The following is a 14794-nucleotide window of genomic DNA, read 5'->3' as shown; positions in this document are numbered from 1 at the left end:
AGGACCGACAGCACCTGGTTCATTGCTATGCACACAGTAGGGGCTTAATAATGACCTGCTTGTCTGATGCCATAAACTCAGGAAAAAGAGCAAAATCCCACACGGTAATTAAACTCAGGAACTGTAGTGGCCGTTTGCAGAGAGAAGCTGAAGCCTGAGGCAGTGCAGACAGCCGCCAGAGGGTCTGGGGAACAATTTCCAGCTGGGGGCCACATAGAGGGCGCAGGCTGTTCACCCCCAGACTCCTCTCACGGACAAGGAGCACCTTGTAAGTCCAGGTGAGAAACACGTAGTGAGGAAGGAAACAGCAATCAGGACCCAAAGTCAGCCCGCCCACTGCTGGTGCCCTGGGGACCCTGCTCAGAGGGCCTCACCGTGCCTTCTGACGACCATGCGGGGACACAGGGTGGGGGCAGAGGCTCTTCTCAGCACAGCCGCCTGGCCTTGGGAGGTTCTGATGTCCACATCCTGGAAGGCTGCGCCCAGCCTCCTCCAGGGGACCAGACACCTCTCGCAGAGTGGACCTCCACTCTGGGGGAGACTCAGAAGGTCTCGGATACGGCCTCTGGCGAGCCGCGGGGGAGGGTCAGTGGGGCAGGAATGGGGCCTGGGGAGGACCTGGCCACGTGGGCCCATCAGCCTGGAGGCCAGGGATGGCCGTTCATACCCGGAACTCCCCCGACAGAAGACAGAAGCGCCTACTGTATGCCTGGCCTTCTATGAGGCCTTTACACCTATGGCCCCATGACCCTGTATCGGTCCCTATTTATTGCCAGTCCCTGCGCTTGGGGTCCAGCACACGAAACCCCCATCTGCTAGTTCCCAGCCAGATGTCAAGTCCCTTGCTTTATGAAGGTCCAGTTCCCCGGTCTCTAAGGTGGAGTCATGAAGCCTCCATTCCTCAAGATTGAACATGGTAAGGCAGACAGGACAACATGCCCACTGCCACCCCCTGGGGGGGGGGGTTATTACTGTTTTGGCCTCCTGCATGGCGTGAGCCCCCGCAGGAAGTCTGAGTCAGTGTGAAGGGGCAAGTCAGAGGAGGGCGGGGAGAACGGGGGTGAGAAGTGGTGATGGTTCCTACCTGGGCTTTTGAAGTGGGGACAGCAAGAACTGGTCTGCCCTGGGATATGTTTTGAAGGCCAAGTTGACAAGATTTAACAGCAGTTAGGGTATGTGACGGGAAGAGAAGCATCAAGGACCGCCCCCCCCGCCCCGACTATGTTGGCCCAGAACAAGCAGGAAGCTGGTGGCGCCATTGGCCAAGATGGGGAAACCGGCAGGGCCACAGCTGGAGGATGAGGGGGGCATCCATGGCTTTTCTGCAGGACGTGAAGTGTGGGATGCTCGTGCAGTTCTTTTAGGACGTGGGAAGACTGGGAAGATTGCAACGCAGACCCAGACCCAGCGGCCGGACTGTCAGAGAAACAAAGGTCTGTCCTGTCAGAAACCTAGAGAAGAAGTGCTTCAAGAAGGAAGAGACATGGGGCGCCTGGGTGGCTCAGTTGGTTAAGCGACTGCCTTTGGATCAGGTCATGATCCTGGAGTCCCAGGATGGAGTCCCACATGGGGCTCCCTGCTCAGCAGGGAGTCTGCTTCTGCTTCTGACCCTCTCTCCTCTCGTGTTCTCTCTCTCATTCTCAGATAAATAAATAAAATCTTTAAAAAAAAAAAAAAAGAAAGAAGAGACACGATCATTTGGGAGATGGGGCAGGACGAGCCCGGAGATTGGACTCCATCTGCGATCAGCACTCAGGCGCCGCCGGCCTGGGAAGGAGCTGTGTGGGGGCGTGCAGAGAAGAATGCAAACGTGAATGAACTTGGGGGAGATGCAGAGTCACAGAGGACGCTGACCTGCAGGGGAATCACGGAGGGCCACCTCAAAGCCCACTCCCCACTTCACCTCCTTCAGGAAACCCAGGCAGGAGTTCAGGCATCCTTGACCCTCACAGTGTTTCTGACCAAGGGCACAACTTCTTGTCTGCTCTTCTAGTATTTGAATTACAGACCATAAATTAGGTTACTTTAAACTAAAGCTATTTGACTATGAATACCTTTATTGGTGGTAGTAATGATGGTATAAAGAGATTAAAAAATAGGGCTTTGGTTTTGGGGGGCCTGGGCCCAACGCTCGGTCGCCTCACACAACCTCCACGGACTTGGGCAACGTACTTCCGCTCATGCCTCGGTCTCCACAGCTGGAAGAGAAAGGCTGGAGCCCTTTGCTCTCAGCGCAGCGTGGATTCACAGGGGCGTGGACGTGAGCCCAGCACACCAGAGGTTACACAGTGTTGCTCCACTCTCTTCTCCTTTTCCCATTAATAAAAATATACAAATAACCAGTTAATCTAATCATTACCGAGACCGACAAGTTAGCTAACAGATTCGAATGTTAACAACACAATAATGATGGTTCTAATTGTTATCAACAAAAACAACGAAGTTGTAACTCCTGATAAAAATGAACCGCTCGGTCTAATTAGTATTAATGAAATAGCATTTGATCCTTCTAATTCGATGGTGGTGATGCAGCTCTTTGACATACTCCATAATGACAATGATGGTGCAAAAACAACCAATTAACCTAATTATCATTAATAAAGGAATGGCAAATACTTATCCCCAATAACCACCTAGTTCCAATTGGCATAGATTCATGAAGCTGGATGGGACTTGAAGATGGATGAAAATTACCTGCACCAATTAGCATGGCACTCACTCGGCTTATATGGCTTAGAAATGTTTGCTTTTGGGAGGGTTTCATAATCTGTGCGTTCTCCCCCTCCGGATGTGGCTCCTGGGGGCAAAGCTGTAATGACTACCTACCTCAGCAGATTTCTGTGCAGAGGGCTGGAGCCACAAGCCCACCCCGCCATCCATCTCTGGGGCCAGCCCCTCCCCTGGCTACCAATCCAAGGGACATCTGTCCATCCTGACAGCCACACCAAACAGTTCTCCCTTTGCAAACACTTGACCAGATGAGACACAGATTTCCATTTTTCCTAAAAGGTTCTCAGGATACAAGAGCCACTGTCTACAACATCATGGATGTGTCTATTTATTCTAAAACATGCCAGCAGGTGAAATTTTTTTCATCTTGGAAAAGAGGTACCCAAAGCATCTTCCAGGATGCTGGCCCCCCTGGGGCCTAGTGCACTCTGCGGTGAATTAAAACCTTAATTCCTTAGGTTTTATATGGGATCCACATTCTTTTCTCACAGGTGGTTCTAAACAACAGTCGCAATTATGTATGAGCACTAAAGAGCGTCTGACAATGGCAGAAACAAAACACACTTTATCTCCCTTCCTTCTCATCAGAGCAGAAAACCTTACAGCAGAAGCAACCTGGATTTTCCAGCTCGGCGTAAGTGGGAGCCCCCTCTAGGTCCTGAGAGAGGCTGACTAGCTCACCTCTCACCCAGAATCCAGCTCCCTGGACTGTCTTCTCGACCTGCAAGTCTCTCTGCCCCACTAACATATGGCTCCTCCAGGCACGCACGGTGGCAGCCATATTTCACACCCCACTCCGATTCACAGAGCCGAATCGGGCACACAGTGGGTCCTTAATAAATCCTCGTTGAATGGATGACCCAGTGAATCTCTGAACAAGAGGAACTGCGGCAACGGCCAGGAAAGGTGAGCATGCAGCTTGTTGAGAGGAGGGAACCAGAGGAGACAGCCAGAAGTCTGCCCCAGCAGCCTCTTAGATTGGGGGTGGTTGGGTGGAACGTAGCTTAGGGTCCACTGGGCAGTGATCCGATCAAGATGCTGGCAGTCCACACTATAAGCTCTACGTTGTCTGGCTCTGAACCGCTGAGATCCCCAGATATATCAGAGTGCCCTATTTCTGGCAAAAGTCCTGCTGTGGAGAGCCTGATCATATTTATATGTATGGCATCCAGCTCAATGCCCGGCATTCAGTAAACATTCAATGAAGAAAAGTGATTTCAAAGTTAAAGTGAAACGAAGGACTATATTTTCCAAGGTAGCAGGAAAAAAAAAAAGTTGTAGGTAGGGGAAAAAATTGTAGCTTAAAGTAATTTGATGGAGCTGCATGTGTGCCGAATTTTTGAAATACACAAGCTTTGCTCGCTGGAAAGCAAGGTAATAAAACAAATGCAAAAGCACTCTATTTTTCACTATTAACATCAAAATGCCACAGTGAATGTGGAATCTTTAGAAGCCCATGAATTATGATTGATTTTATATTCCCTTATTGCATGCCGTCTCCGGACTGAACAGGAAGTGCCAAAGTGAGGTCTGACATCGAAGGCAAGGCGCCCATCACTCCCCAGGACCCTTCCCATGTCAGCGAGCAGTAAAAGCGGGTTTCAGAAGTGCAGAGAGCCCCGTCTCTGGGGTGGGTGCCTCCCTGCTGGTGCCCGACACATGCAGAGGGAGGTGTCCAGGAACAGGTGGGTGCTGAAGCCCACTGCTTTGCTGCAGCTCAGGGGAGAGCCAGAGGGACCAGCCCGTTAACATCCCTGCTGGCTCCCACTGCCACCGGAAGAACAGGACAGCATCCCCACCTGGTGCCCCCCAGGCCTCGGGGACCTCATCACCTGGGCCACATCACTGCTCTTCTCTCCAACTAGAGTGTTGCCCTCCTTTTGATTTTTATTGGTATTTCTCGCAAGTGGCATAACTCAAGTTCAGAAGGTTAAATAACTTGCCCCAACTTTGCCCTGGCCGCAAAGTGGTGAGGCTGGGATTGGAACCCGGCCTCTGATCCCCCCGCTCACGGTACTCTTCTCACGAGTTTATTGATCCAGGGAGGGCTGGGGCAGGAGGACGGGGAGGAAGCTTTGATGCGGGAGGCAGAGAGAGAGAGCGTGAAGTGCAATCTGAGCACCTACACCCACCAGGCCCCGGCGCCCGGCGCTCTCCCACTTTGTCCACACTAAGGTGGGGCTCATCGTGATGCGGCATCTACAAGTAAGGGGGGCTGAGAGGGCTCGGGGCCAAGGTCACCTGGGGAGTGAGGGAGGCATCTGCTTAGCAGCCGGTGGCCCTGAGCAAGTCTCTCTGGACCTGGGAGTCTTGCCCCGCGAAGTGGGAAATGATGGTGACCCTGAGTCGGTCCATCTAGCGGGTGGCTGTGGGGTCCACTGCACGTGTGACAGTGTGAGCTGGACAGAGCTTGGGGCCAGAGAAGTCCCGGCAGAGCGGAGTCTGAAAGACGGAGGTGGTGAGGGGAGCAAGGAGGAGGAGGAGGAGGGCATCTGGGGAGCGAGACAGCACAGAGCAGAGTGTGAAGGGGGCTCTGACCCCAGCATTTTACAGGTGGGTAAACTGAGGCCCAGAGAGGGGGAGGGAGTTGGGCAATGTCACAGTGTGGAGGAAGTCAGACGCTAGAACTCGGGGGTGTCGTCTCCTAGAGTAGGGAGCCCCTCTGATTGATCTGGTCCCTTGGCCGAACCCCTTCCAATCCTGAACGCACGGTCCAGCCACCCCGTGCTTAGTGCAATGAGCTCCAGCCACACGGGGGCCTGCCCGCACCTGCACACAGGCTGTGTCCCAAAGCAGCCATCCCTGTAGAGCTGAGCCCCTGCCCGGAAGGCCCCTCCTCCCGCCTCTGCCCTGCCAGCTGCACGCTGTCCATCATCAGACGCCTCGTCCGGGGCACCGCTCCCTTTCTCAGCATGCTGGTCACCATGGTGTCACCACCACCTGCCCTCCGACAGACCGAAATTCCTCCAGGGGAGCACAGGGTGGCCATTCTCCTAGCACAGGAGTGGCAGGCTGAGGGAGCCAGGGCAGACGGGAGGGCAAAGGACCCTCTGAACATTCTTTCTGACGAGCTAACCATACAAGACCAGTTACCAACCTGAGAACTGCGACCCGATTGCTTCTTCCACCAGAGGAAGCAGAGTCCCTAGGGAAGGGCGTGCAGAGCTGGTAGTTACCTGTGGCCCCAGCAATCCAGGGGTTCCCGGCGGGCCCACTTCACCTTTCCTCCCCTGCGTACAAAAGAAGAAGCCAAAATCAACAGCAGGCAAGTAGCACCCAGAATCTGTGTAATAACACGTCAGTGGAAATGTCCATCTTGATTTCTCAAGCTCGCAGGTGAACAGGGGGCCCCCCACCGGCTGGGATGCCCTCCAAGGGAGCAGTATGGGATTGGGGCTGAAGACTCAGGCTTTGGGGTCAGGCAGGTTCAGCTTTGGATCCCAGCTGCATGACTTAGATGGATTTGCTGACACGTGGCCCAAAGTTTAAAAGGTACAGAAGGGGATACTTGAGAAGTGTCTCCTTATCCCACCATCAGCCACTCAGCTCCCTTCTCTGAAAGCAACCAACCCTACCTGACGTTGGCTTGTCTTTCCAGAGGTGTGCTGTGTATAGGCAAGCATCTCACACACACACGCACGCACACACACACACGCACACATTCCCTCGGTCCTCCCTTTTTCTTTACAAACCATAGCACATCCTTCAATCTTCAGATAGCTTTGCTTGTTCCCACTCCCAGCTGACTCGGGGGCATCCTGTGTGAGCACGCGGACAGTCAGCCTGTTCTCACCGCTACACAAGGTTCACCGTGAGGGTGAAGTGGGTTGCACAGACGGGCGGGGCGTGGCGGCCACTTCCCGTCTGCCACTGTCAGACTCGACCTGCTGCCATGACCCCGGCGGGTCATTGTGTGGGGCTCACCAACCTCATTAAACCTCAGAGTCCATCTCTCTGGACGGTAAGGGTGTGCTGGTCGGTTTGAGGTGTCCAGCACACAGTATGTGTCATATAAGGCAGTATCAGGATGACGGAATGACGGCCTTTTAGTTTCGCTCCTTACAGTTTCCCTCGTGAGGTCAGATCACCCATATGAGGCCTCCCCGTTGCCTCGGTCTGTGCCCAGCCGGGCCCAGGGGGTGTGCCGCTGAGCCCCTCCCCATCCTCCTGTCCACGCTCCACGAGCACTTAGAGCATGCAGAGCCCAGGATACGGCATCTGGGACCCCTCCGTCCCCCACCTCCCAGAAGTGGCCCCATCCACAGGGCAGTGGGGTGACGCCGAGCTGCCGAGCAATCCACCTCTGCGTCAGACAACGGCCACAAAACAAGGCGCCTCTTCCACAGGACGCCGTGGCAGGGTCTCATCAACGCAGCTCAATTCCAGGCTCGGGGATTTACGGCGGCACAAGGCGGAAGTCTGGGTGAGCTGAAGAGGGAATGTTCTCTAAGGAGCTTCAGATACACTGCCGATGTACATATGTATTTGGTCATTCCCTGCCTGCCTGTCCTGGCTGCGAGCCTTCTGGAAACAAGGCCTGGCTCTGTTTTTGTTCAAAGCTCTCCCCGTGGGCCCAGAACAGTGCCCATCACATGGTGGAAACTCAATAAACATTTGTGGGCTGGCTAAATAAATTGTTGCTTTGGGACTGAGTCTAGACAATGGCAGGGGAAGCAGCCACAGGGGTAGGGAGGGGCTGCACGAGAACAGGAAGGTACAACCTGGTGATCCGTGGGCTTGCAGAGAGAGCAGGCCGACCCAATTCAGAAGCCCCGATCAGCAGGCCCTGAGCCACGGAACACAGCGGCCCGGAGGCGCAGTGAGGCCTAGGTCAGAACGTGTTTCCTGACACTTGTCGGGTAGAATTCAAACTGTGGTCCCAGACACCTTCAGAAATGAGCCAGGCCTGGAGGCATCTGTGTCTGCCTCCATCCTATCCTGCTCTGATGAAGGCAAACATCGGGGAGCTGATAGCAAGAGAGCTAAGAGCTGCTAGCTCCCCTTCCTCAGGGGATGGAAACCAGACATCTTCAATTTGGTATCTAGACAGGCACCCCCTCCACTTGCTGCCACATTATTCCACTGAGAGTCACGAGTTATTTACAAGATGAATAAACCATTTTCCCTCAAGGTCGGTGGAATGGCCTGGTGAGGAGCCATCAGAATTCAGAACCTGGGCCAGCAAAGTAACTCTGTTAAGTGGAAGAAACGGAGAAATGGATCATTGACTGGTTAGTACGAAAAGATCAGAGGGAAGCAGGAAGGATGTGAAGGTCTGGGGTGTGGTTGAGCAGGATTACTAACTAATGGGACGATTTGATTGGGGTTAATGCCGGTGTCTCTCCTCAGATGACTCACCATCTTCAGAGGGGGTGCAAGCTCTCAGCAGCTCCCTGCTTCCCTCAAGTTTGGGGACCTTGTGTAACGACACTGCTAATGCTCAGAGGGATGGGCCCCTGAGATGCTCATGAAATCTGTAGGAGGCGTGGAGGCAGGAGTTGCTCCTATACCAGGGAAGTAAAAAGATGTGATCTGGAAAAGGAGAATTATGTGCAGACAGCAGGGGTCCAGGGAGGGAGAGAAAGACAGAAGCAAGAGCACCTAGAGAAGCAAACATCCCGGCATTAGGGTTTCAGCAAGAAGGAAAAAGCAAGAAGGTGGGAAGAGACCAGAGGAAAAGAAGAAATTTGTGATCATAGTTGTGGTCACAATGTGGCATCATCTTTCATGGGTCACCCATGAAAGGGCATCACCCACAGAAATATCAGGGTAATGTCTCTGGCCAGCTCCAGCACTCATATTCACATCTTCTCCACCCATAGCATCCGGAGCTGCCCCCAGTGCCCTTCGAAGCCTGCCTGCCTGCCTTCCTTCCTTCCTTCCTTCCTTCCTTCCTTCCTCCCTCCCTCCCTTCCTTCCTTCCTTCCATCCTCCCTCCCTCCCTCCCTCCTTCCCTTCCTTCCATCTGTCTATCTGTCCATCTGTCCGCCCATCCTGCCTGCCTGCCTGCAACCACAGTAGTCAACCCTGCTCACATGCCCAGTACCTTCCCTCCAGATGTTTCTGGGCCAACCTGTGCCTTCTACAAATTTCATTACTTGTCTATACATTTACCCTATACTGGCAGGCGATCTTCCTAAAGGGAGAAAGTTCTGTCCAAGTTACCTTCTGCCCCTAAAGCAGTCAGAGGTTCCTCCTTATCTGAAAGATGTAACATTTGAAATGTTTTATTTGGAAATTGATGACCCTGTGACACTAACATGTCTTTTGATCTAGTGTCCAGCATCCATGGTCCCATCCCTAAGCAACAGCTCAAGTGAGCTGCTCAGCTTGGTCCCAAACAACCCCTTAGGACTTCTGGCCTCGGAGAATCGGCTCACGCTGCCACCTCTGTCTGTAAGACCCACACTCCATTTCAACCTGTCAAAATTCCACCCCAGGCCAGTGCCACCTCTTCCGTGAAGCCCTAGCAATACCGAGAAATGTGACAAAAATATATTGGATATAGAGAGTCCCTGGTGCTGCCTGAGAGCTAATGAGTTGGAATTGCCAGGATGGGACGCAAAGCTCTAAGTCAGCAGTTATGAGGACTTGGCCACTCACTGCAAGCAGAGGAGCTCTCCTGTGTTCCTTCCCGACCCCATTCCTCTACAATATTGTAAGAAAATGAGTTCGGAATCTAAGGTAGATGGGGGAGGGCAAGTCACTTAACTTGCTGAGTCTCAGGTTCCTCATGTGGAAAATTATAATTATTGTAATTATTTGAAAAGATAGCAGTGGAAGAAATGATTCAGTATTTGAGGAAGTGCTTTATAAGGAATAATAAAGCATTACGCAAACATGACAGATCACCACAGGAATGAGGAGGAATAGGATGGTGGCTGATGAAGAAGAAATGGTAATAGCAGGATTCTGGCTCCTCTGAGTCTCTGAAGTGGGTAAGAGACCATGTGTCCAACAGATCTGGTTTCAAAACTGCTACCTCCCAGCAATGCCATAGAAATTAAATGAGAAAATGCCCACAAGTACTTAGCACAGGATCTAACATTAGGAAATGTGTAGTAGTGATGGTGCTGGTGGCAGTGATAGTGACGGTTATGATGATGGTGATGATGATGGTGATGATGGTGGTGGAGGTGATGGTGGTGGTGATGGTGATGACGGTGATGATGGTGCTGATGATGGTGATGATGGTGATGATGGTGGTGATGGTCATGGTGATGGTGATGGTGGTGGTGGTGGTGGTGGTGATGATGATGGTGGTGGTGATGATGGTGATGATGGTGATAGTGGTGGTGATGATGGTGGTGATGGTGATAGTGGTGGTGATGATGGTGGTGATGGTGGTGGTGATGGTGGTTGTGGTGATGATGATGGGCAGGGGTGAAGGTGGGAGGTCTAGCAGTGGTGGACACAGCAGCAGCAGCAACTATGTAACCTCTGCCTTTTGGACCTATGATCGGCTGTGGGGATTTGAGAAGTGCTGGCCAGAGCAAATTTTGCAGCAATAAAGAACTGTTTTACTAACAATAAGCCTATGTCTTGTCATTTTTCTTTTCTTCTCTTTTAAATTGCTACCCAACACAATATCTGGGTAAGTGTTTGTAATTTATCACGAGGGCAGATTTTTCAAGCCATTCTGACTGAATGCCAGGATGCTGAGCGGGAATGATATCTCCAAGGCTGCCTATCTGCCCACAAAGAAGAGGAAGCCCATAAATCCAGAAGAGCAGTGACCCCTCCCCAGCCAGGACGAGTTACCACAGCCGTGTGCGGGCCCGTTACCAGCTGAACTCATTGCTAGCGCAATGGATTCTAATATGTGCCGTATGGTCTTTTGCTCAGTTCCTGTTCTCCATGCCTCCAAATGTCAAAGATGATTATTTTCTACTGGTTAGAGCTGAAACCAGGTGCTCAGGGAAAACCTTGGGTGTCCTGACATAAACCCTGGCTCTGTGCCTCGAGATGAATCAAACAGTAGCCTGTGATCAAAAAATGCTGTTACCATCTGGTAGAGAAGGGAAAAGCAAGAAAAAAGCTTTAAAAATTGAAAAGTAAAACAAAGTCGACCTAAGTTGCCAATGACAGAAGACCACCCACGTTCCTCTGCTTGAATTACGAGAAGCAGGAGCGGATGGATCTGATCATGGTCAGCGCTAGGAGACCCTCGGCTCCAAGGGTAGTGGCCAGAGATTAAAGCAGTGTGTAACAATGCATCCTCCTAAGTAGGCACCGGCAGGGAATAAGGGGTCCTAGATCTCTCCAAGATGCCCACCGCAAGGACTGCTAATGTCCAGATGAGAACCGTGGTGTGCACATGGACGCACACACCTACACACTGCCTCCTGAAGCCAAAACAGTGAACGTCTGGAGAGAGGCAGACCTGAAGGACCTGAGTTCCAATCCCTGTACCACTATTTATACTCCGTGTGACACGGAGCAATTGGATTTACACCCCTAAGTCTTGGCTTCCTCATTTGCAGAATGGGAGTAAAACTGCCCTACCTCACAGGATCCTTGCAGGAATTAGTGAGAAACAGGAGTGAAAACAGTTACCTCCCTGTGTGCCTGCAGTGCATCAGTCCATCACTCAACCACTGCTTTTTCTTTGCTACCTTGTATCAGTTCTACACCTGTTAAACTCTGTCTTAAAAATATGTTCTGAAAGCAACAGACTTAATCAGGCACATCAGGAGACATCTGGGGATCACTCCATCATTAGAAAGAAGGGAGGCATCATAGTTGGTAGGTTACTTCTTCGGTTCTCACCTATTGACAAGAGAAGAGAATCCAGAAGGTACTGAAAACACAGTCAAAGGAACCAAAGGGATTGTCAGCAGCTGGTGGGAAAGGCAGGGACAAAGTCCTGAGGGATCTGGAGCAGGTCATCTGATCTTTCTGGACATGAAATGTCTCACTATCCATCTCAGGGATCCTTTACCAATATGATTTTATAATTTAGACGTTCCAAATTCTGCATTAAATTTAAATGCCTGACGACATGGAATTCTCTTAAGCAAAAAATCTCCCCCTGATTTGTCCAGAAAAGAGAAAAGAAAACATGTAGGCTATTTCAGATAGGACTCAGCAACACAAACATGCTGCAGGTGAAGCAACTGGAAAGGTACAAACGGGACCAATTTCTCTTCTTTATAACAGAACATGGGGGCGCCTGGGTGGCTCAGTTGGTTAAGTGACTGCCTTCGGCTCAGGTCATGATCCTGGAGTCCCGGGATCGAGTCCCGTGTCGGGCTCCCCGCTCGGTGGGGAGTCTGCTTCTCCCTCTGACCCTTTCCCCTCTCATGCTCTCTCTCTCTCTCTCTCTCTCTCCAATAAATAAATAAAATCTTTAAAAAAAAAAAACAGAACATGCCCTGTGGAAGGTCAGGTCCCGGGGGACCAGATGCCCCGTTCCGGGTCCCAGTGTCCTCCCAGCACCCACTGAGTCAGCCGCCCAGAGAGCAGCAAGCGAGTACGATCCACTCACCCGTGCTCCCTGACTCTATGAGATGCTCACTGTGACATCACACACGTATGCTTAGCTTACACGCCTGGACGTGTTGTTCGTGTGCTCTTCATGTGTGCATAAAAATATATACATTTTGTAAGTGTGACATGCTCTTCTAAGTGCTACAGACACAAAAATAAAGAAGGTTCTCACGGGCTTACATCCTAATGAAAACAAAAATAAACAAATGCCAAAATAAGAAAAAAATGTAAGTTCTCTACAAAAATTAAAACAAGCCTGGAGTGAGTGTGGCAAGCTGCAAGGGTGAATGATTAGAGCATGGACGATTTTGGTTTTTTTAAATCAACCCTGTGAATGCTTTTCAGTGTCCAAATACGTCAGTGGCCTGGAACCAGGCGGGTTCTACTCCCAGAACATTCTGGGTTCAGATGCAATTGTAGCACTGCCCGTTTTAGCTAAGTAGCAGGGCTCATCCACCTCTCCCGGATGCCTGGCTCAGACATGCAGGAGGAAAGGAGAGCCTCAGAAAGAGCAACAGGGTGGCATCTCTACCTCCCGTGGAAGGCAGGGAGCCCAGCCAGGAGTTGATGGCCGAACACCCCACACTGGGTGCCTTGTGTGCCAGAGCCCTGCGGGATGGGGATGGCATGGGGAGTGCCCGGCTCTGTTCCTCCCACTTCACCATGTCATTGTGGAAAAATACCAGCTTTGTCCAAAATGAATGTGTTTACCTTTCTGGGGATTACACTGTCTGCCTGTCACTAATCTCGAATATAAAGGGCCGGATCGCCTTCCCTAGCTCGTCTATTAGTCTCAGTGTCTCAGTTCCTGGGTCCCGTGGCTTGTCATTGTCTTGTGTCTTCCCTCTTCCAGCCTGAGTGTGTGCCATGACACGAGGGAGTGATGTTTCAGTTGAGGTTGATGAGGAGGAAATGACAGGTCCCCGCGAGGGAAGGAGAGAGAGCTAATCTTCTGAGTAAGTCATTCTGTCTCGGCTTTTCCTGACTCAGCCAGAGGCTGACTGAAAAGGAAGCTGCTGCTGAACCCACACCAACATCAAGATCAGTCTCTGCAGTGCGTCTGCCCACAGGTGCAGCCACGGGACTAGCAACATCCACGGGATACAACACAGCCCAAGTCAGAAACTCACAGAGGACGACACACACACATACATGGTCACCAGCCTCCATTCCCTAGAGGGAGCAGGACAAGGGAGGAGCCCTCCTCCGTGCTCCTGGCGCCCTCTCTGTTAATACATCGCCCGGCCCGTGGCCGTCGGCTCAGCTTCCTGTGTCAGACCCCGTGTGTCCCCACCGCCTGGTACACCATCGGGCTGGGATGGGGGCTCCTGCAGCCCCTGTCCCTGGTCTGGGCCACCACCCTCCCTTTCTGCTCTCTGCAGCCTTCTCCTAACTGATCTTCCTTTCCTACAGTCCGTTCTCAGAACAGAGGCCAGACGGATGTGTTACCGTGAGCCGGCCCCTCCGCGTCTGTCCCCCAAATCCTGCAGTGACCAAACGGCAGCCAGAAACCCAGGAGACCGTCAGGGGCCGCAAAACGCATACATGATGAAACTTTTTCATCAGTTTTGGTTGGGATGATGGTTATTATGGTTTTATTTCTTTTACATTTCCTTATCTTTGAGACAGAATGATGTAATGACGTTTGGGGTCTCTTCAAAAGGACCAGGGCTGGCTGGAGGTGGGCTTGGACATAAATTAAGCAAGTTGGCCAATGATGTGGTAAGTGCTGAGATGGATGTGGGGCATATGAGGGTCCATTTTACTATTCTTTCTACTTTTGTATATTTTTTTTCATAGTAACAGTTCTGAAAACATCCAGTAGCCCCACATTTTCCTCACAGTAAAAGCCCAAATCCTCACAATGGCCCCCAGCAAGCGACATGACCTGGCACCCAGTTCCTCTGACTGACCACCTCCCGCTGGCCCCTGGCTGGCTCCAGCTGCAGGTCTCTGCTCAAACACCTGCCTGTGTGGCCTCAGCCTGGGGTCTTAGCTGCCCCCTCCACCTGGCACGCGCCCCCTCGGCTACTGGCCTGGCCAGCTCACCACCTCCTGAGAGCCTGCCCAAACTGACCTTCTCATGGGCCCTTCCTGCACTAGGTAAGGGCTACAGGGATGTGTCTCTTCCCTTGCCTGCCTGGAGGTAAACATCAGGGGGCAGGGATCTCCGCACTGAGGGATCTCACTCCCCTACAGCACTGCCCAGCACCCAGCAGATGCCCTGGAAAGACCTCCTGAATGGATGACCTTGTGGAGGGGAGGAAAGGGGAGAAGGGAGGGGGCAGGGACGGAGCGGGGCTGTTGGAAGGAAAAGGAAGAGGGATTGGTGCCGGATCCCTAGGATGACGGATGCCCACAGAGCTCCAACTAGAGAAGCCGCATCCTCGGCCCTGTCCCTTATACCAATGCATCCCCGGAGCTGGAGAACAGGGAGCGCAGATAAAAGCTGAAAGTAGGAGCAAGTGTCCAGAGGCAGGATGTCCTCTCCAGGGGGCACTTCCTGAGTCTGCATCACCCTCTCCGGTGTGCCCATCAATTCCTGCTGAAATGCCCTGGCTCCTGCAAGGCCAGC

The 14794-nt window shown here is 52.1% G+C and overlaps 1 protein-coding gene across 1 annotated transcript in view; it reads right to left on the bottom strand.

Moving 5' to 3' along the window:
• The window catches only part of COL22A1 (collagen type XXII alpha 1 chain), a 250581-nt gene that overhangs the window by 116014 nt on the left and 119773 nt on the right, over positions 1–14794 (bottom strand). The window contains exon 23 of the mRNA XM_078071952.1: positions 5907–5960. Coding sequence (XP_077928078.1) covers positions 5907–5960 — 54 coding nt within the window. The remainder of the gene's footprint in view (positions 1–5906; positions 5961–14794) is intronic.

The sequence above is a fragment of the Halichoerus grypus genome, chromosome 5 (assembly GCF_964656455.1).
Source record: "Halichoerus grypus chromosome 5, mHalGry1.hap1.1, whole genome shotgun sequence".
In the NCBI taxonomy this organism is placed as follows: Eukaryota; Metazoa; Chordata; class Mammalia; order Carnivora; family Phocidae; genus Halichoerus; species Halichoerus grypus.
Note: the sequence above shows the minus strand (reverse complement) of the source record. Positions and strands in the feature narration are given on the sequence as shown.